We start from the raw sequence: 22954 nt of genomic DNA on the forward strand, positions 1-22954 counted from the left end.
GACAGGCACCTTTTCTAGTATTCCAGCAAGGTTTACAGTTTTTTAAAATGTCTACGTTGGGCTATTTTAAAGAATTTTGGGTAGGAGGAAAGCTAGAAGCACTTGTTTGGACTTTCATTTTGCTCCAAAAATACAGTTTGTCCCTCTGAATTCTAAGTGCAACATTCCTTTGTAATTTAAACTATTTTATTCTAAATACCCGCACTTTGCCTAAGAAAATGAAGATTCATTCTTCTCACCCTTTGCTAACTGATGAACAAAACAGATTTCTCTCTGGTCTAGCCCCGTGGTCAGCAAGCTGCAGCTCTCAAGCCACATGAGGCTCTTTGGCACCTTGAGTGTGACTCTTCCACAAAATACCACGGCCTGGGCAAGTCTATTTTGAAGAAGTGGCGTTATAAAAAGTTTAAGTTTAAAAAATTTGGCTCTCAAAAGAAATTTCAATCATTGTACCGTTGATATTTAGCTCTGTTTACTAATGAGTTTGCCCTAGCCTGTTTGACTCAATGGATAGAGCATCAGCCTGAGGACTGAAAGATCCCAGGTTTGGTTCCGGCCAAGGGTACATACCTGGGTTGCTGGCTCCATCCCCAGTGTGGGGTGTGCAGGAGGCAGCCAATCAATGGCTTTCTCTCATCATTGATGTTTCTATCTCTCGCTCCCTCTCCCTTCCTCTCTGAAATAAATAAAAATATATTTTTAAAAAAGATAATGATAGGTATTCGGAGATGGTTTAATGCTAAATATCACCTTTTTCAGCTCTTAAAGAATTGCTGTAGGAATTCACAACTACAGTAGGGGAGAGGAGAGAAGCTGATGTGGGTTACTTTAAAAAAAAAATCTACTTTTATTTTCTTTTTGTTTTATTACAAGGTTGCATTACAGAAATATTGAGGCTATACCAGAAAGCACATTCTAGATAATACTTACAGCTCAAATCTTGGCAAGGGAACTACACTGATGTTTTGCTCACATGAAAATTTTAAAATCTAAAAATTTTAAATGAAAATCCAGGTTTCAATTTGTTTGATCCGAGTACTTGACAAATCCAGCCCCACATCCCCACGTAAAACCAGTCAACTGGACCAGTGACATAGTACAGGCATGCCTCAAAGATACTGCCGTTTCCATAGGGCGATTCATCTTTTTGCTGGTGGAGGGCCTTGCCTCCAATTTGTAAAAGATGCAACATCTGTGAAGCACAATAAAGTGAGGCACAGAAAGCAAGGAATGCCTGTAAATTAAATGGTAACAACTGGCTCTGTCAGAAGGAGAAAAACAAAAAAGCCCTGATCCGTAGCTTTTGCCATCTTATGAATACTCCCACAGTGACTGATTTCAAGTTCCCGACATGAAGTCCAGAGTTGGGAAGAGACCCAGAGGGTCAGCTCTCGTGAGCCATCTCTGACACAACAGTGGCCACAGTGGGTGGTGGCGGCCTCTTGTAAAAGAGCAGAGACCTGCTCTCCAGGGTTCCCACTGCTCCCTACAGTCCCACACTTGACTGCTTCATGCACTTGTCAGCAGTCTGCCCTACCCCCTTCACTCCCATGAATTCTTGGAACATAATCAAGGTCGGTTGTAATCCTAGATACATTATACTAAATTTGACCACCTACAAAAACCAATGTGTAAGGTCTGTGTGTACTTTACAGGAGGGATACTGATGAGCCAGATGGGTGGAAAAGACAGCACTTCACATGATTTTGGGGACACGGCCAACAAAGAATGGTTGCTTGTACTGGGGACATCTGGACACGAAACTCATTAGGGCAGTGATTCTCAAGATGCAGCGAGAGCAAGAGAGAACTGAGAGAAACATGCTGGGAGGGAAAGGGGCCATCCTCAAAGATATGCATCACATAAAAAAAGGAAGAACTTCATCCAAGGATTCTTGACTCAGATATATTGTATTTCAGAAAAAGAAGAGAGACGGAGAGGGAGAAAGAGAAACATCAATGATGAGAATCACTGATCGGCTGCCTCCTAAACAACACACAATGGGGATGGAGCCCACAGCCCAGGCATGTGCCATGACCGGGAATTGAACGGTGACCTCCTGGTTCATAGGTTGATGCTTGATCACCGTGCCACACCAGACGGGCTTGACTCTAATATTTTAAACTAAATTGCAAAGGACATTAAAATCACCCATAGCATTTTTATGTGTATTAAAAGCAAGCATGGATTTCTAAAGATGGAGTAATATTCGTTTAAAGGAAACCTAATAAATCATCTTCAAGTGTCTAAAGAGCTATTTGGTGGAAATCTATTAGCATAACATCCATTATGCTAATTATAACAAGCCAATATTTTCACCAGTGGAAATCCATTGCTAACATTTATTATGCTAATTCGATCTGATTTAAAACGATAAAAATAGCACAGACATTTGTAGTAGCTGTCTCTGAGGGGTAACTTCCTGATTAAATGCCAGGTGACTACCCTGGTAGGCAAACTTTAATTAAAACAGCTGACCACACCTACAGAGTATCTTAAATAAACACATACGATCCCATCTTTTGTTTTATGAAGGCTTTTTACTACTAAGAGATATTTTTATGTCATTGCACACAAAGGGAAATAACTGAAAACACAAAGCATAATGTTAGTGACTCCAACCTTTAGAAAAAGGGCAGCAAATTCAGTCCTTACTTTGAAAATCAAAAGTAGGCTTGGAAACATGGAGTCAGAAAAGGTAACTCCTCAAGACTTTCTGATTTCCTACCTTGGTGGACTCTGCACTACCTAACAGCTGACACTCGTTCATTAATTGCTATTCTGATGATCATAACATGTGATTGCACATGAGGGCACTGTAGAGTGAGGGGCGAGACACCTCAACTTTTTTTTTTTTTACATTTTAACCTTGAATTAGTCATTTAATTTCTTCAAGCTTAATTTTTTTCTGATTACCACCCCCCCCAATTCAGCCTACCACAAAGATTCTTGTTATAACCACCAAATAAAATGTCTTGTAATCTATGAAGAATTACCAAGTAGAAAACAGGACTCCTTTAACTGTGTACATTATTTTTATAGCAATAGCGGTAATTACACTAAGTCATTTTTGCTAGTGCTAAATAAATTATTCCTTAGAGATGAACCCTTCACTTCAGGGGTTACTTTATTACCAAGAGATATTTATTAAAGGCTGATCATTTGCAGCAAATGTTACATTCTTGGAATATAAAGCAATATGGAACAAACAGAACCCTTGCCTTGAACAAGTCCAGGGTCTAATAAAGGTTCACAGAGTCTTAGACCATCAAGTTCAGCCACCACCTAACTTTAACTTCCCTCCACAATGCCTCTGGACAGTGGTCCTCTAGTCTCTACTTAAACACTTTGGTAATGAGGGATCGTTACTGGGTGAAGCAGCCCGACATGGGAACCAAGATCCTCTCTTTAACTGAGATACTTACTGGAAATAAAAGCTCAATATAAAGAGGTTTGTGGCAGTCGTGTGTGTGTGTGTGTGTGTGTGTGCGCGCGCGCGCCATCAACATACATGGGAGGCAGAGTCATGGTAGTTCCTGAATGTGGGCTCCTCCCCATCAAACTTTTGGCTGGTTAGAGATAGATAAGTAATGCTTTGAAAATGCTTGTTTTACTGACTGGGAAACCTTTTCCAAATGAAAACCTTTTCCTGACTTATTAGTGGAGGTAGTATATATACAGTGTTTTTTTTATTTTTCCTTTTATTTGCATTTTAAATCAGCAGTCAATCCTTCAATGACTTCTATCAGAGAAGGCATATGTGTAGAGCAATTTCAGAGTTAGGATATCCTTAAGCAAATTAGTTGTAAACCTTATCAATAAGGGGGACTAATTATAATGTCTACAGAATAGGGCTATTGTGAGAACTAAGTGAGACAGTACACAATCCTTAAAGCCCACAGACAAATAAATATTCAGGGATCTGTGAGAAATTTTTACTTGTATTATTTCAATGAGAATCTTTTTTAAAAAACCTGACATAAGTGTATTCTGAGTCACACACCTAGTATATGAACAAGCATTGGCGCATGATTTTGATGACTGTGTTTGCATTTTTCTCCTGGTCTAGTGAGAAAAGGACAGAAACAAACCCATATGAAATTGAGGCATTTGTACTAAGAGAAAGCCAACTAACTTAAGTCACATAATCTATACAATATAATATTTATAAGAGTTCACAAGATAAAAGTGGTGGGGAAATCGTGTCAAAGGACCCTTGGCAGTACAAGCACGATGACATTAGAGAATCAGTCGTGGCCCAGTGGCAGTGGGTCCTTCATACTAGAGGCGGAGGGTGCAGATCATCATCTATTGTATCATAGTTTTATTGACTGTATTAAACCATAAACTCATATTATGGTTATGAAGTTGTAAAGGCACTATAAGCATAAAGATTTTATGCTCAGCCGGAACCGGTTTGGCTCAGTGGACAGAGCATCGGCCAGCGGACCAAAAGGTCCAGGGTTCGATTCCAGTCTAGGGCATGTATCTTGGTTGCAGGCACATCCCCAGTGGGGGGTGTGCAAGAGGCAGCTGTTCGATGTTTCTCTCTCATCGATGTTTCTAACTCTATTCCTCTCTTTTCCTCTCTGTAAAAAATCAATAAAATATTTTTTTAAAAAGATTTTATGCTCAGGTATATATATATATATATATATATATATATATATATATATATATATATATAATACACACACACACACACACACACACACACACACACACACTAAGGCCTGGTGCACGAAATTCGTGCACTGGGGAATGGGGGAGATCCCCTCAGCCCAGCTTCCACCCTCTCCAATCTGGGACCCCTCAGGGGATGTCCAACTGCAGGTTTAGGCCTGATCCCACAGGCCTAAACCAGGATTGGGCCTAAACCGGCAGTTGGTCATCCCTCTAACAATCCGGGGCTACTGGCTCCCAACTGCTCACCTGCCTGCCTGCCTGCCTGATTGCCCCTAACCGCTTCTGCCTGCCAGCCTGATCACCCCCTAACCACTCCCCTGACAGCCTAACTCCTAACTGCTCCCCTGCCAGTCTGACTGTCCCCAACTGCTCTTCCCTGCAGGCCTGATACCCCCCAACTGTCCTCCCTTCCCTGTAGGCCTGGTCGCCCCCAACTGCCCTCCCCTGATGGCCTAGTTGCCCCTAACTGCCCTCCCATGTTGGTCTGTTCTCCCACAACTGCCCTCCCCTGCCGGCCATCTTGTGCGAGGGTGTGATGGTCAATTTGCATACTATATCTTTATTATATAGGGTAACATTTTAGTGAATATAATCATACTGTGATTACAAAAGAGAATATTCTCATTTGTAGGAAATACATATTTAAATATTTAGGGTTAATATTCACATTTATAAATATTCACATTTATTAGTAAAATTAGTAAATATTCACATTTACTCTCAAATGTTTCAAGAAAAATACTTCTGTGTGTCTGAATACACTAAGTCCTCAATTAACATCATAAATAGGTTCTATGAGTTTAAGTGAGAAAAATGTATAACAAATCAATTTTACACAGACTAACTGATATAAGTTAAGTTCCTATGCATCTATCTCATCAACATTATAACAAAATGATGTTGAACAAAACAAAATTATTCGAGGACCTGCTGTGTGTGTGTGTGTGTGTGTGTGTGTGTGTCTGTGTCTGAGTGTGTACACAGAGAGAGAATATGATAAAGGAAATGAGACATAAGCCACTGGTGAATCTGGTTAAAGGACATATAATAGCCAAAGAATTACAGCACCTCATAGAAGGATCTAGACCACATGTGTCAAACACAAGGCCCGCGGGCCAAATCCAGCCCGCCAGGCCTTGCAATGTGGCCCGCACCGCGCTGTCATCACTGCACTCCGCTGTCAGTTTTTGACATTGTCAGTTTATGACTGTTCAGTAAACCATTCGGCCCGCGATTTAGGCTGGATTTTAGATTTTGGCCCCTTCTCTGATTGAGTTCGACACCCCTAATCTAGACCCTCCTTAAAAATACAGATCATCCAGAACTCCTCTAAGCATACTATTAAACCGGTGGCTCTCATCTGGGATTTATCACCTGGGAAGGCATAGTCAGAATGCTTACAAATATCCCTTCCTCCTCTCTTTGAGAATCACTGCTACCTGAGTGGTTGTCATGGTGGAAATGCATGGTACCCTTCTCAGCCATCTAGGATATGAGGGACTAAAACACAAATGCAGTAACCAAATTAGTCTACAAAGGATCATACTGGTGTCCTCTCAGTCGGCATCTACCAGCAGTCCCGATGGAACCCTGGTGTCAGCACGGAGCACTCTTTAGGGAACAAGAGGGAGCTACACAGGTTCAACCAAAGGGGGTGACCATTTTCTGGGGCACTCACTCTAGAAATCAGGAACAACATAGGCTTAGAATAGAGAGGAACTGCCCTTAGTGGAGTAGTCATGTACACTAACGATTGCTGTGCCCAGTCCACAAGTGCTCTTGAAAGAGAACAATATAATGATGTCATTCCTGTCTAGTCACCCATAATTCCATCATGTCTAATACTCTGGCTCACTGGGCCGAGTGTCAGTCAAAACTTTCCAGTACATTAAGGGAGGAGCCAGAAGTAAGTTTATCCAACAAAGGAGATGAAACCAAATCATGTTTTTCAACTGCAGGTCTGAAATCATAGTAGATCCTAAATATTCACTTAATGAGTCATGACCCAACTTTTATTTAAATAAAGTGGAATGCAAGAACAAAACAGGCAATTCAAAAGACACTGTGCAAAGTCAGGGTAAGTATTGTTTCATGAAGCCTTTGTACCAGTGATGTCACCGAGTACAAGGGTCACAATGTAAATGCTTTTTTATTCTGTGTCATGGTCAAAAAATGTTTGAAAGCCACGATATCAGATGCCAAGACTAAAGGCAAGAGAGGGAAAAGGAGGGGAGAGGAGTAAAGAGTAAAAAGGCAGGCCCGGCTCAAAGGAAAGTGCTGGTTAAATCACCCTAACCTGGGCACCCCGCAACTGCTTTCCTTTATGCAGAGGCTGACAAAGTCATCGTGGTCTTGGATGAAAGAAATCAATCTGAGGAAACAGTATGTGAGTGAAATTGATCATTACGTTACCGTTAATAGACCAAGACATGAAAATATTCCACACATCTGGGCATCCGTCCCCATGATCGTAAAAGCCTGCACTCTCAGGAATGCTTTACTCAGAAGGAATATGGTTTTTTCATGCTTCATCAATTAGCCAGCTCTGAAACATCTTCACCAAATGAGGAGGGAGCAAATTTCTAGGAACAGATGCAGCCACAGCACCTGCAAAAGCCGCCTTCTCCTCCTGTCCCCTCCACATCCCTCATACCCACTTTGTCCAGTTTTTTCTGATCGTATGCATCCTCATTCATTAGACCAGATCAAAAGTACTATCCCCTCCATTAAAATCCTCAATACCAAGCGGGAAAGAGTCCAAATAATTACGGACACATAGGCAACATTTTAAAGAGACTTTCCTTCCCATGGTGCTCTCTCTTAAAATTATTCTAATCTAAGAGTGCAAGTCGGCAGATCCAAGAAGGATCTTATGCCCAGAAGATACAAGAACAAAATCTGCACCAAAAAGAAAACAAAAAACAAAAAAGCACATTCTGTCAACATCACAATAAAATGAAGGATCATGCTAAAGATGCACAAGGTGCAGTTTTAAACATCAGAGCATAAGCGTCCTGTCCACAAATTCTGTCCAATTTTGACTACTAAAAACTAGAGTTGGAAGAAAAGGGCTGGGGTCTTCCAGCATTAATGATCACTGAAAGGAGAGATTCCTCAAGCACAAGGAAAACTGGCCGCCTCACACTGTATTTTCATTAAGTACCTTCCAGGATTACCCTGGGTGCTGATTAAATCAATGTCTCATGAGCAGTGGAATGATTATTTTAAGTAAATTTATTCCTTCTAGGCCATCCAGATAAGTGACTATTGTGTTACTACAAAACCTCCATTTCACCATTGACTTTAGGTCTACAGTGTACTATTGAGATATGTCTTTTATTCTCCACTAGTAGACATACTGAAGCTTAAGGCTATCAGGTATTATATACTTGAGTCCTATTAGGTACTGTTCTCTTCAAAATGCTAAAACAATAACATCTTCAAAAATGCCCAAGTTTTCAGTTCTCCATGAGCAAAAGAAAAAGAAAAAAAGAGTCATTTAGGTCACCTACATGAGTTGGGAAGCCTATCTCAAATAGGAGAACATTTTTCTGTTTGGAATCAGACACCCAAATCAGATTACATATACAAGACTTCTTTTTTAAAGTGTTGAGGAGAATGTTAAGTGTAAGAGCAATTTATAACAAAAGCTAAAAGAGACTTAATCTACTGTAGAGAAAGCTCAATCAGGCTGAACAAGCCCAAATAGGTTTTACGAAATGTACCCGAAAGACTGAGCTTAAAGCTCAACTTTGCCTATAAATTACATGAGTTTTTCACATACTTAATTACTAGTAATAGAAAATACAATGAATGCCTGATTTTAGAGCTCTGCACTCTTACGAGTGCTGCATACAGCCCCATAGTAAAAGTTTAAAATGTTTCTCAAAAATGTTGCCTATGCCGAAACCGGTTTAGCTCAATGGATAGAGCGTTGGTCTGCAGACTGAAAGGTCCTGGGTTTGATTCCGGTCAAGGGCATGTACCTTGGTTGTGGGCACATCCTCAGTTGGGGGTGTGCAGGAGGCAGCTGATCGATGTCTCTCTTTCATCGATGTTTCTAACACTATCCCTCTCCCTTCCTCTCTGTAAAAAATCAATAAAATATATTTAAAAAAAAAAAAAAAAAGCAAAGACAAAAATGTTGCCTACAAATTAATGAGTACAGACATCTTGGAACTTTCTTCTTCTTTAGATGTAAAAAATTATTCCAAAACGCTGAAACCATTGAAAGGGGTTCCATGCCAAAACCGGTTTGGCTCAGTGGATAGAGCATCGGCCTGAGGATTGAAAGGTCCCAGGTTCGATTCCAGTTAAGGGCACATATACCTTGGTTGCAGGCACATCCCCAGTGGGGGGCATGCAAGAGGCAGCTGATCAATGTTTCTAACTCTCTATCTCTCTCCCTTCCTCTCTGTAAAAAAATCAATAAAATATTTTTTTTTTTTTTTAAAGAAAGAAAGAAAGGGGTTCCAGGATTATGCCAAGCCTTTCTAAACCAAATTTGGAATCAGTGGAGTCCAAAGAAGAATATTCCAGAATAAAGTCTAGCCTATTATATGTGTACCATTGGCCCAGTGCAGATTCGTGCACTGGTGGGATCCCTCAGCCTGGCCTGAGTACCTCTTGCAATCCAGGACCCCTCGGGGAATGTCGGATAATTGGTTTTGGCCCGATTCTCACAGGCCCGATCCAGACAGGTGGGAGCCCGATCCTGTGCATTCAGCATCTGTCCCCTGGTGGTCAGTGCATGTCATAGTGATCAGTCAACTGGTCATTCAGGCTTTTATAGAGAGAGAGAGAGACTAGAGGCCCGGTGCACAAAATTCATGCACTTGGGAAGGGGGCGTCCCCTCTCGCAGCCCAGGACCCCGCGGGGGATGTCCGCCTGCCTACACCAGCAGTCAGACATCCCCTGAAGGAGGCAGCAGTGCTGACCGGCGTTCCCCCTGTGGGAGTGCACTGACCACCAAGGGGCAGCCCCTGCATTGAGCATCTGTCCCCTGGTGGTCAGTGTGCAACACAGTGACCGGCTGATCTGGTCATTCTGCCGTAATGGTCGCTTATGCTTTCTATTTATATAGATAGTTGTCCCTAGCACTCACAGGGGATTGGTTCCAGGACCTCTGTGGATCCCAAAATTTGATGCTTTAAGTTCCTTATGTAAAATGGAATATTATTTGCCTATAACCTCCACACATCCTCCCGTATACTTTAAATATATCTAGATTATTGAATGCTATCTAAACAGAAGTTATTCTAAGCACTGCTTAGAAACTAATGACAAAGAAAGAAAGAAAATCTGTGTATGCTCAGTAGAGACTCAACCATCGTAAGCCTAACTACAAGTTAACATTTCCTCCAAATACCGTATTTTTCGGACCATAAGACGCACTTTTTTTCCCCCAGAAGTGGGGGGGGGGGAAAGTCCCTGCGTCTTATGGTCCAAATATAGCCTACACATATACTGTAAAAAAAAATTTTTTTACTTGCCCGGCTCTGTGTGGTCTCTGTGTGCTTGCCCGGCTCTAAAATGGTTCTAAATGCTGCTGTTTACTTTACAGGGTTGATTACATGTGTTTATGACTGTGATGTTGGGTTTTAATGCACATAAAATATTTTAGGACACTATTTGTTTCAGAATCCTTTTTTCTTCATTTCCCTTCTCTAAAAACTAGTGAGTCTTATGGTCCGGTACGTCTTATGGTCCGAAAAATACGGTATTTGCCATCCGTGGCGGTTGTATCTGCAGATGAAGAACCTGCAGATGCAGAGAGCCAACTATATATCCTTACTGGACAAATCACTAAGGGCTGTGTTCAACACAGGAGGAAGGTAAGAATTCTCCTCTCTCCTGGCAGGCTAAGTATCTTCTGCTTCTATGCAAACGGCTCTCCCAAACTGTGGGCTCCAAGGAGGTCCTGCATCTAAACCACGAAGTATATTCAGTCTCCCACTTCTGAATACACGTTTTACAGCCATAGGAGTCTATGGCCACTAAGACCTTAAGTTCCATGAAGGCAGGGACTGCCCTTGTCCATCATGATAAGCCCCTTACACATAATCACTCAATTGCTGCTCACTGAGAAACTGCCCAGGCCTCCCACCAGAACAGAGTACTCCTGAAGCCGGGCAGGAGGAGAGAACCTGAGAAGGTAACAGAAAAAGAGAAGAAACATATTCTCTACACTAAAGGTACAAAGGGCCACCCTGAGGTCATTCCTCCTCCTATTTTTCATTTGTATAAACAGTATTTTTCTTTTAATAATCCTAATGAAACATGGGCTATAATTATAAAACAGAAACTCAAAATACTATCTTCTGTAAAAACCTCCGAATTATCTATAAGTAGTGTTTAACAAAGTTTGTAACTAACTATTCAAGTCGGTAACATTTATTGCAATCTTAAGAGGTATAAAGGAGTTTCTGTTGTTTAGATAAAAGCCTACAACCTGAGCTGCCTCTCCCTAGCACAGTGTGCTTGGGAATGACACTTAGCATATCCCAGAGCTTCAATTTTCTTAGGAAGGAATAATTGTACCATTGGGTAGTTATATCCTCCCAACAATCAACACTAAATAAATATAAATTACATAAATTGAGGTTAGAGGGGGGGGGGAAATCCAAGAAACACCTTAATGGTTATCTCATCCAATCCCTAGTCCATTGATAATCTTGAGGGGATGGGGTGGAGGCAGACAAACAGATAATACAGTGAGATAGAGTATTAGAGTAAGTCCGATTAGAGAGCAACAAGGCACCAAGAGGGAAGAGGCAAGGCAATCCCCAGCCCTTAGGAGTTGAGAGCTAAGATAAGCACTATCTACACAACAGCCCATTTAATCCTCACAAACACTTTGCAAGTAGGTATTATATCATGTGACTAAGGAGGAGACTGAGGCTTAGGAAAATAAAAATCTTAACAGCTACTAAAAAGGCAGACCCTACATTTTCAAGGATATTTACGTCTGGCTGCCAACTAACTCATTAGCAACTAAACTGGAAAATAGCTCATCTTTCAGATCTTAAAATGCAAAATAATGTCCAACCTTAATATATTTTTATTTGTGTTTTTTTTTTTTTAATGCTTAGGAAAAGAATACTCAACTCTGTTCTCACATAAAACAGTTATTCTTGCAAATATTGTTCAGCAAGCAATTTTAACTTTGAGCAGAACGTTTAGAAATAAATATACCTTAGGATGAGCAGGGAAATAACTTTGACACATTATGGAATAATCTTCCAATGTCAATGTTCATTCTCCTTTTGGCCCTCCCAAACCACATTAAGAAAAGTCCGTCCCGTCCCCCCCACCCCCAAATATTTTGCACTCTCTCAGCTATGGGAAAGGAATGTTCACAACTGTTTTTCATTAGGATATGTGCTGCACACTTCCAATGACAGGAATGACCTTGGAGGGTTTTCTCCCATCTCTAGTTCTCCGATGGTCCATTTGTCTATCAACCAACACATATTTATCTAAACCTCGAGACACGCAAGGAGTGTCTTCCCATTCCAGCCCCACTGGAGGAAGCTGGGAAGGAAAAGGACTTTCTGGAGTAAACTGCTCAGGCTGTAGCATCATCCAAAGACAACATTTAAAAGACATGTTCTGGCACGTGAAAATAAAATTAAAAATACCAAGCTGTTATCTCTAAGGAAAACAACCAAAATTAACAGCATATAGCCACGAAGCCAAGTAGAGAAACATGTGAGTCTACAGCAGGAGGCGAGGTGGCACAGTAAAAAAGCACACAAAAGAGATGCCTCACTTACGTTTTTCATCATCAGCATGCACCAGAGACGCTGCCCTTGACAAAACATCCAACGGTGTCTCCATTCCTGGTTGGAGCCTACGGGGAAAGCAGGAGAGAGAAATACAAGAATTTAAATGGAATTTGAAGGACATTTTTGGAATTCTGGTCATTCCCCAATGGAATGATTCCCGCATAAAAATGCAAATCACTCTCCTGAAGATAAAATTCTTCCCATTCCCCATTCTGGGAAGACACTGCACGGAGTAGGTTCAGGGGCACAAGAGAAAAGGGTTAAAATCCATTCCGTCCAATGAGCTAAACCTTGCCGATTCCAGGAAGCAGCTTGTGTCAGAACTAAAAGAAGGGAGATGGTGAATATTCATGCCCATGGTAATTGTGCTTATAAATGTTTATGTGTGCGCGTAATAGCACACCTGTACAGACATACCCAGTAAAAACTGAATTTTCGGAAGAAAGGCAGCTCTATGAACATAGCATTACTACCAGCCTGAGATTTTTGTTGTTGTGGTTGTGGTGGTGGTGGTGGTGGTGGTGGTGGTGATGGTGGTGGTGGTTGCTGGTTTATTAGTTTTAACAAAAATTACTAAGATTGAACCTCCTTTAGCTGAGAGAGACTCTGCATGACCATGCAGCTTAATGTATGCAAGTGTATTCATCACAAGTTGTAGGTGGATTCCATCGGTGAGTCAATTGGCATTTTGAGTCCAATAGGAATCTTTATTTTAAAATGTCATGTTTTGGCCCTGGCCTCGGTTGCAGGTTCAATCCCTGGCCCCTGTTGGGGTACATGTGGGGGGCAACCAATTGATGTGTGTCTCTTTCACATTGATGTTTCTTTCTTTCTTTCCCTCTCTTTCTCTCAATGATTAACAAAAAATAAAATTGTGTACTGTAGTGTATGTACTTTCACCACCACCTATCACCAATTTATCTAGCACCCTATTTCTAAAAAAAATACCTTAACTACATCCCGTTAAAGATGCTCAGCACTTAGTCAGCATTCTTCAGCATTTACTGAGTAGCTACTATGTATGTGCAGCTACAAGATGTAGCGAAGCAGCTTTTCTTTATAATATTTATACTTCAAGCATCCAAAGAAAGAGCATCTCTTAATCTTGCAATGTGATTTCACTCAGTAAACATTAAATATCTACCAGGTGCTGAGGCAAGAAAAATGAACACAGCCCAGTGGGTGCCTTCAAAGAGCTTTCAATCTGTTTAGAAGACATGCCTACAAGAAATCCAGTGAAAGGCAGTATTTTTCCAAAGTGTTGTGCACTGGATGTTCACATGATATATGAAAAAAAAAAAAATTCTATGATAAATAAGTTTCAGAAACACTGGAATAAACCAAATTAAGCCACTTTTTTTCCTTCCTGTGCTTTTGATATGCTTCTTGCTATCCCTTACACAAGGGGCAAAGACAGTGTGGATGGCAGCTCTATGTACTCGGAATCTCTCAAACCTCTGGCCATTCTTTTAACCTCAAGCATCTCTTAGACAATACTTAGGGAAATAATGGATTAAGGCAAAATGTGCTCTGTGTCAAACAGCCCTACAAACTAAGTCCCAAAGAAACAGATGAACTCTGAAGGGCTTCGATGAGAAACAGCCTGAGCCGAGCCTCTGAGGAACATTGACGGAAGCACTCCAGAAAGGAAGAACATAAGCAGAATCCAGTTAAGAACACGTTGCCCAAGTCAGCTAGAAAAACAAACTGGGGATAGGAGGTAAGAGACCAGGATGGAACCATATCCTAGAAGGATTGATAGCTCTGACAGGTTTGGGGCTTGACTTCTGCATGCATTACGGAGCCACTGAAATCTCAGAGCAGAGATATAACTTGCTCATCTAAATGTTCTGTGCAAATCATTCTGGTAGCACCGTGCAGAATGGAACAGAGCCATTCTAGAGAAAGGAAAGCCAAAGGCAGGGTGAGTGATCTGAAAGTACAGCTCTGTGATCCCACCGGTGTGGTTCAGTGGTTGAGTATCGACCCAGGAACCAAGAGGTCACGGCACATGCCCAAGTGCCCAGGCTGTGGGCTCAATCCCCAGTAGGGGGTGTGCAGGAGGCAGCCAATGGATGATTCCACTCTCTTGATGTTTCTATCTCTATCCCCCTCCCTTCTTCTCTAAAAAAAATCAACAAAAACATATTTTAAAGGAAAAAAAAGATACAGCTCTGAGGCATGCAGAAGGTAATGGGTCATTCTCATGGGAGCAGTGGGGAGGAGGCAGCAGAACTGACAGGTTGCAAAGTCTCAAGTTGTGAGGGGAGATAAGGTGAGGGAAGATTAACTGGGAGGGTCATAAACCAGTCAATTTCTTCCTTTTCAGAGACAAGGGAGGATGAGCAAAATCAGCGGTCCTGATCTTCTGAGTAAGATAGGAAAAATCACCTCCTGTGAGTAAGGATTTGTAAACTTGTTCAAAAGGGGAGAAAGCAAACAAAGGTTTGAAAGCAGCAGACGGACGGGAAAAGGTCTGCTGAACTCCCAAGAACTCGGTTAACATTCTTCTTACATAAGCCCGCTTCCTATTCAGGCAAGATTTGAGTTTAAAGTTTCTTATTTTTATTTAAGTAAATAATCATAAGCATTCTACTCCTTAATGCAGTATTTAGACCCCAATTCTTTAATTTCCCCATTAAGTTTAAGGACAACACTTACAAAATTCCAAATCCAAATAGATACATAGTAACATATGCCTTAAGTATATGCACAGAAGTGTTATGCATAGAAGCAAAATAACAGAGTATAAAAATATCAAATGACATACAGAAGGAGACCCAGAATTCTAGCATTGCAGAAGATTAGATATTGAAGTTTGTACAGAATCTATGAAATCTAAACCCCTAAGCAACTTACGTTCAAAGTAGGTAGCAGATAAGAAATTAGGTATTTGAGGTTCAACTGCAAGGCACCTGCCATCTGCTGCAACCTCATTTTAATGAAACCAACCGATTTTTATTACACAATTATTCTGAGTTCAGCCAAGTATTCAAGACAGGTTGAAGAGAAGATATGATCCCTGCTTTTAAGGAGTCACAATCTTGCTTGTAAACCTAAAGGATGTGAAAGCGGCTAACAACAGACAAATGTAAAAGGGCACGACAAAAGTTTAAATATAATTTATATCCAATATGTGTATTGTGTAATAAAATAGAGATCAGTGTCAATTAAGTGGTTATCTTGTGAACATCTAGGTGGTGTGTATGTATACCTGTGTGTGTGTGTGTGTGTGTGTGTGTACCTGTGTGTTTCAAAAAGCCACATTTAAGTTTCCTTCCCAAGTTTTAGCATATGCCTTAAGTATGTTAGCATCATAGAAGAATAGCTATTTAAGTTTATTCAGAATCTATAAAATCTAAACTCCTCTCTGACCTGTGGATCACACTGTATTTCCTGGGTGCAAGGAAGTACTGCAACAAGGATCAACAGCCTGAGGAAAGGCACAGAGGCAGGAATGAGAGGCTGGGACTAGGAGACACACCAGCCAGTAAAAACCGAACATCCTTGTTAAGAAGCAGAAGAAGCTAAGTTTGGGTGAGCATGGTGTGGACTTAGGAAGGAGCTGAAGGCTACCCAGACAGGTCCACGCTTAATGTCACAGGCAACAGGCAGGCTGGTCCCTGGGCAGGCTGGTAATATGATGTCAACAACATTTCAGTTTAGCAGTTCTGGGAGGATGATTTGACTTGAGGGAGAGAGGTGGGGAGTCACTGGAAGCAGATCAGTTAGGAGGCTTCTGTGGGAACCAGGTGTGCGATAAGGACAATAGGGCTGGAAATAATACAATAAAACAGGTGGGAGATGAAGACCAGGGACTAGGCATTATCTAGCCACAAAAGTCATAAGCAAATAAAGGTGAAAGATAACAGTAATTTGTTTAAAGTCTTCTGAATTTTATGTCTTGTACAATATCACAACCCAACAAACCCAATAAAATATGTTAGTAAGCCCTGATCAGTGTGGCTCAATGGATGGAGTGTCAGCCTGCAGACTGAAGGGTCCCGGGTTTGATTCTGGTCAAGGGCACATGCGGGCTCAATCCCCAGTATGGGGTGTGCAGGAGGCAGCTGATCAATGATTTGCTCTCATCCCTGATGTTTCTCTCTCTCTCTCCCTTCCTCTCTGAAATCAATAAAAATATTTTTAAATTATATATATGTGTGTGTGTGTGTGTGTGTGTGTGTATAAATTATATATATATATATATATATATATATATATATATATATATGTAATGTGGCAGAAAAAAAACTATGGTTACAGTATTTGATGGAGGGTCACACTATATTGAGAGGCAAATTAGCATCATGGCTATATGTAAGAGGATGATCTTTGGATACCAATCTTTTAAAATATATTTTATTGATTTTGTACAGAGAGGAAGGGAGAGAGATAGAGTTAGAAACATCGATGAGAGAGAGTCATCTATCAGCTGCCTCTTGCACACCCCCTACTGGGGATATGCCCGCAACCAAAGTACATGCCCTTGACCGGAATCGAACCCGGGACCCTTCAGTCCCCAAGCCAACGCTATCCATTGAGCCAAACCGGTCTTGGCTGGATACCAATCTTTTAAATGAGCTCAGCCTCTCTCTGTCTATGTGACCCTGGGAAGTAACTTTACCTTGGTTTCCTCATCCATTAATATTACCTCCCTCATATGTTAGGATTGTTATGAGAAGTGAATGGGCTTTATATGTATTAAAATTACTTGTCAAAATATATGCAAATATAGTAAATAAATTCCTAAATGACAGTAAATGTATTTTTAAAAAGACAGGGCACTGACCACTACTTTAGAATAATCTGGGAAGATTTCTCTGAGGAGATGAATGAAAGCTGAAACCTAAAGGATGCGAAGGATTAACATTAAGGGGGTAAGGGGGAGGACAAATAACATTTTGGGGGGGTAAGGGGGGGCAGGGAATCCAAATCAGGCCAAAGCTAGACATATGGAGGAGTGCTGTGACCTGACCACAGTTCAGGGAGCCGGGGAGAAGACAGGAGGTGAGGTGGGAAAGTGGGCAAAAGCCCGATCATGCATACCCTGCAGGGCACAATAAAGCTGAGATGGTATTCTAAGCCAGTGAGAAGCCCCTGAATGGTTTGAATAGTTGTAAACAGGAGAGTGACGTGTCTGGTTTATTTTATATCTTTTATGAACCATAAATCATCCACTACCTTTTGCAAAAAGATTATGCAACATCCGGAAAATAAATCTAAGTACATCCCAGAAGTCTTTTCATCTCTGTGATAGTTTTTATATTATGAGATCAGGATAACCGAAAAATACAATAAACTCAAAATGCTAACTAACACCTGGACATAGTAACCAAGTGAGAGGGATGTGCTTCTGGAAAAAGAAAGCATGCATCTGTAAAGGTGTCATACTGTACTGAAATCCATTTTTGCTCTGTGGTTAGAGCAAAACCACTTTCTTTCATGGTTGTTGTCAACATGAATATTAGTCATGATGACTAGAACATACATTTTGTTTTGTAATTTCTTTTTCCAGCAACAGTCATGTGTTTTCTCTGCCAGCCCACCTTCCTTTCCTCAGACTCCCTTATCTTTAATACTATGTTCTTCCAAATAGCTTAGGGTTGAGAATGAGAGAACATTAGGTATCAATTCTAAAGCTACTAAAACTTAGGGCCATTCAGTGCAAATGACATGCTCAGCTATAAATCTGAACTCCATTATGTTGGCCTTCCACAAAGAACGTTCCAATTATGAACAACAAGGGGACAAGGGCACCTACCTGGGGAACAGAAGTATGGGCTGTATTAGGTTGTATTTTTTTCAGGCAAGGGAATGGAAATTCAAGGTATGTATGCAAGTGTTCCAAGGAGATTTCCCAAAGTGAAAGCTACAGCACCACCAGGCTCGCCTTATTGCAGGATCTCCTAGTAACAGTGGCTAACTACAGTATAATTATGAGAATATAGAGGCTCAGTGCACAAAATTCGTACACTGGGGGTACGGGGGGTTGTACCTCAGCCCAGCCTGCATCCTCTTGCAGTCCAGGACCCCTTGCTCCTTGCTGCCTGCCTGCTTGCTGCTCCTTAGTGCTGCCGCCACTACTGCTGCAATCACCAGCCTTGAGCCCAGCTTCTGGCTGAGCAGCACTCCCCCTGTGAAAACGCACTAACTCCCAGGGGGCAGCTCCTGCATTGAGCGTATGCCCCTTGGTGGTCAGTGCACATCATAGCAACCGGTTGTTCTGGTCATTCGGCCAGTCGCTTAGGCTTTTATTATGTAGATGAGAACCAATGGGTATAGAGAGAAGCGCATTCAAACCTCCAGACGTTCCTGCCACACTATCACTTCGCCAAAAGCCAGAATCAGGAAGACATCACCCTCCAGTGGACTTTTCAGAATCCCTAATTCCCGTTGGCCCTGTCCCTTCCCTCTATCTCCCCCCATCAGGACCACCTCCCTGGGCTAATCCAATGTGGTGTCGTTAATAAAGTACAACCACAGGACAAGCCTACTTGTATGAACTAGCACAGGGTGTATGACCCTTTGGACTGTTAACCTGTTAACCGGGGAGTTCCCTTTTTAATTACACAACCTGTAGCTGGCACATACTCTTTCACTAGGACATGTCAGTACGTCACACCCAGAGGACGTAATTTCATATTATTATTTTTTTTATTTATACTTAATTAAAATAAATGAAATATATATATTTTTTCATTTATTTATATATAAAGCACAAAGAAAAATACAAAATTACAAATAGAAAAGAATACCAACAAAAAAATGGAAACAACGAATTAAAAAATTATAAATTTTACAATTATAAAGATTACAAAAATATATACCGTCCCTCTCAGGGCGCAACATATATTTCAAGGACGTATTCATATGTCCTACCCGTTCCTGATATTGTTTACATTTGACGTATTTATAGGTCCCGCTCGGTTAACAGGTTAAGAATTTAGAGACTTTCATTGGGTATCTCCTCTCTCGGAACCCCAGAAGCTCTCTGAACCCCGTTCTCTTGGAGGGGTTTTTATGGAGGCTTCATTATATAGGCATAATTGATTAAATCACTGGCCACTGGCCAGTGAATCGACCTCCATCCCCACTGTATTAAATACATAAAGAATATCCAGCCGAGACCGGTTTGGCTCAATGGATAGAGCGTCGGCTTGGGTACTGAAGGGACCCAGGTTCGATTCCGGTCAAGGGCATGTACCTTGGTTGCGGGCATGTCCCCAGTAGCAAGAGGCAGCTGATCGATGACTCTCTCTCATCGATGTTTCTAACTATCTCTCTCCCTTCCTCTCTGTACAAAATCAATAAAATATATATATTTAAAAAAAAAAAAAAAAGAATATCCAGAAAAGGAAAAGGAAACTTACTACCCTGAAGTGACTGGCACTGAATGTGGCCACAATGTGTTCAATTTGGCTAGCTGTCCATGTCAGCGAGAGGAGTTAAGTGAACTAACATCTCAGACCAATCCTCACCAACCAGATTCTGGTGGCCACACGCTAGCCTAGCTTCCGGCACATGAGGTAGATGTGCATTAACATCCTCCTTGCTGTTCTTCCCCACGGGTGTCCTAGCTGCTGCCCCCTGTATTTTTGCAACACACATTCTTCCTATAAACACCCAATTCTCAGATCATCCTCTCTGTTCTGCCTGCTAAAAATATCTCCCATTTGTGTAAGGCTTTTTTCTTCGCACACTTTACCCTGTTAAGTCAGTTGAGCCAGGACCTGACTAAAGTTTGAGTCCTACCTACTTCAACACTTTCACCCATTCAATCAACAATAAATCAATGAAAGCCTATTTTGTTCTAGGCTTTGCTCTAAATGCCTACCACTAAATGTATGGGCCAGTCATTTACCCTCTCCAGACCCAAGTTTCCTCACTTAAAGAAAATCATAGTAACCCTGCCTATTTCACAGTTCACAAGCTCGGCATGTGGGTTGAATGATATAATGAAACCAAAATTGCCTTGTAAACTCAAGTAAGAAATGTATGTTCACGCCGAAACCGGTTTGGCTCAGTGGTAGAGCGTCGGTCTGCGGACTGAAAGGTCCCAGGTTCAATTCCAGTCAAGGGCATGTACATTAGTTGTGGGCACATCCCCAATAGGGGTTGTGAAAGAGGTCGACGTTTCTCTCTCATTGACGTTTCTAGCTCTCTCTCCCTTCCTCCTCTCTGTAAAATATCAATAAAATATATTTAAAGAAAAGAAATGTATGTTCTCACTCTACCACTATCACCACCTTATAGCTGTACAGCACATACTTTTCAAAAACACACTCACATAAATTACCTCATTAGATTCTCACTGCGTGCTGACCAAATACGATTATTAATATTCTTCTACAGCTGAAAAACCAACGTGCCAAGAACATAAGTGACTTCTTAAAGGAATTAAGCCTGGAATCCAAGTCTCCACACTCACCATCGAACGCTATCTTTACTATTCTTAAGCGGATTTTCATAAAGTCCTTTTAGAGAAAAGCACAGTGACTTAAGTTATCAGAACAACAACAAAAACAACCTTTCCCTCAGCAACCAAGGCAAGGCAGCCAGTCTGTGCTCTTTTTCTTACACCTCGAGACATGAATCGGCAATAGCCTGGTAGTTTCCAACATAAGCCAAGGGAAGCAAAGCCCTCTCCTTTCGGGCACATGAAAACCATGCCTTATTTTACTTCCTTTGAACAGAGTCAGGCATGGAAACACATGAATAGTAACCAAGACAGGTAAGAAGATGCTCACAGCAAGACAGCTGATGGTGAGAGTGGGGCAAACCACATAGACTGCGCAAAGCTATCGGATTCCTGGGGCCGCAGCCACACAGGAACTAAACGTAAGGGCCTAAGGACTTCAGGCTCCACGGCTCAGTGCTAAGAAGGATTGCTTCTGCTTAGTCCTGCTCAAGAAAACCTGTTAACCTGCGGTAGATAACAGTTCAAGTGCACAAGCAAGGTGTCCAAGAATTCAACTTAGCTCTGATACGATCTACCCGGAGACGGAATCAGATCCCAGAGGTTAAGGACTCAGTCCCACAAGACTGCCCTCCACTTCAGGTTGTTACCTGTGCTTCTGAAGACTAGCTCTAACTACAATAGGTTCTCACAACCCCCGACCTGGGTTCAGTTAATTTGCTAGAATGACTCACAGAACTCAGAAAACATGTTACTTACTAGGTCACTTGGTTATTGTAAAAGAAGCAGCCAGATGAAAGAGATTAATGGGATGAGGTATGTGGGAGAGGGGCTCTCTTTCCTGAATTTCCTAGTGTTCACTGACCCAGCCCTCTGAACCTCATCTTCTTGGAGGGTTTTTATGGAGACCTCATTACATAGGCATAATTGATTAAATCACTGGCCCACTGTCTAGTGAATCAACCTCCATCCTCTCTCCCCTCTCCAGAGGCAGGGGCAGGAATGAAAGTTCCAACCTTCTAATCCTGTGGTTGGTGGTTCTCGGGGCAACCAGCCCCATCCACAGGTGCTTCCACAAATCACCTCATTCACGTAACAAAAGACACCTTTGTCACTCTCCACCCTGGGGGAATTCCAAAGGTTTGGGGAGCTGTGAGTCACGCACAGTGGATGACGAAATATATATGAAAAATATATTTTGGTCGTGAGTATTTATCCAAAAATACTCTTTCCATAGTCATACTACTAAAGATAGAACATAAGTCCAGCTTTCCTTATCTAGGTATTATAAGGTTCTCCCTCCTCCCAACTGGTGGGCGGAGTTATGACATTACTGGCACCTGTCACAGAGACATCTCCAAGACATTGAGCCATCAATCAGCGCCTGCCAAAGTGTCCTGGAGCCCACCCCTTCCTGTTCTGCCCTGGGTCCAACCCTCTCCTGTTCCTCCCCTTAAAAAGACCCCCAGACCAGCCACGTGCTGCTGATCCTCCATGTCCAGGTGGCAGCCCGGCTGGGTCCATTCCCACTCCCCAACTCCTTCAATTCTGACTTCTCTACCTCCATAATGAGTCCCGCTCATTACTGGGGAATAAACTTTACTTTAAAACTCCTTGGTGATCAGTTTCCTGCGCTTCAAACCTTACAGGTATGTACCAGGCATGAGTAATTAATTGACCCATATTGCCATCATCTGAAGCAGCATGCCAAGTACAATGTCAGACAGACCTGGCCAGATTCCATTCATATCCAATTTCTTACTTTTACACGTAACCATTCTTGAAAATGCATTTTGAAGGCCAAATGTCTAAAAATCTGAACAATACATCCACATTGTATGCTTACTTACAGAGAATTGTGTGTGTGTGTGTGTGTGTGTGTGTGTGTGTGTGTGTATGTGTGTAAAATCCCTAGTTGGGCTTCTTTCAAGTGCTAGTCAACCTCAGGCATAGCCTCAGAATGAGAACCAGCTTTGTTGGCAGCCCTTCCAATGGCTTAGAACAGTGGTCGGCAAACTGCGGCTCGAGAGCCACATGTGGCTCTTTGGCCCTGTGAGTGTG

General features: G+C 41.7%; 1 protein-coding gene across 5 annotated transcripts in view; it reads right to left on the bottom strand.

The window, feature by feature from the left end:
- VGLL4 (vestigial like family member 4) overlaps positions 1–22954 on the bottom strand; it is a 149441-nt gene that overhangs the window by 120356 nt on the left and 6131 nt on the right. For all 5 annotated transcript variants that reach the window (XM_084902633.1, XM_084902636.1, XM_084902638.1 and 2 more), the window contains exon 2: positions 12463–12539. In XM_084902633.1, coding sequence (XP_084758759.1) covers positions 12463–12526 — 64 coding nt within the window. In that variant the 5' untranslated portion in view covers positions 12527–12539. The remainder of the gene's footprint in view (positions 1–12462; positions 12540–22954) is intronic.

This window comes from Pipistrellus hanaki (genome assembly GCF_964339955.1).
Source record: "Pipistrellus hanaki genome assembly, chromosome: 13".
NCBI classification, from domain to species: domain Eukaryota; kingdom Metazoa; phylum Chordata; class Mammalia; order Chiroptera; family Vespertilionidae; genus Pipistrellus; species Pipistrellus hanaki.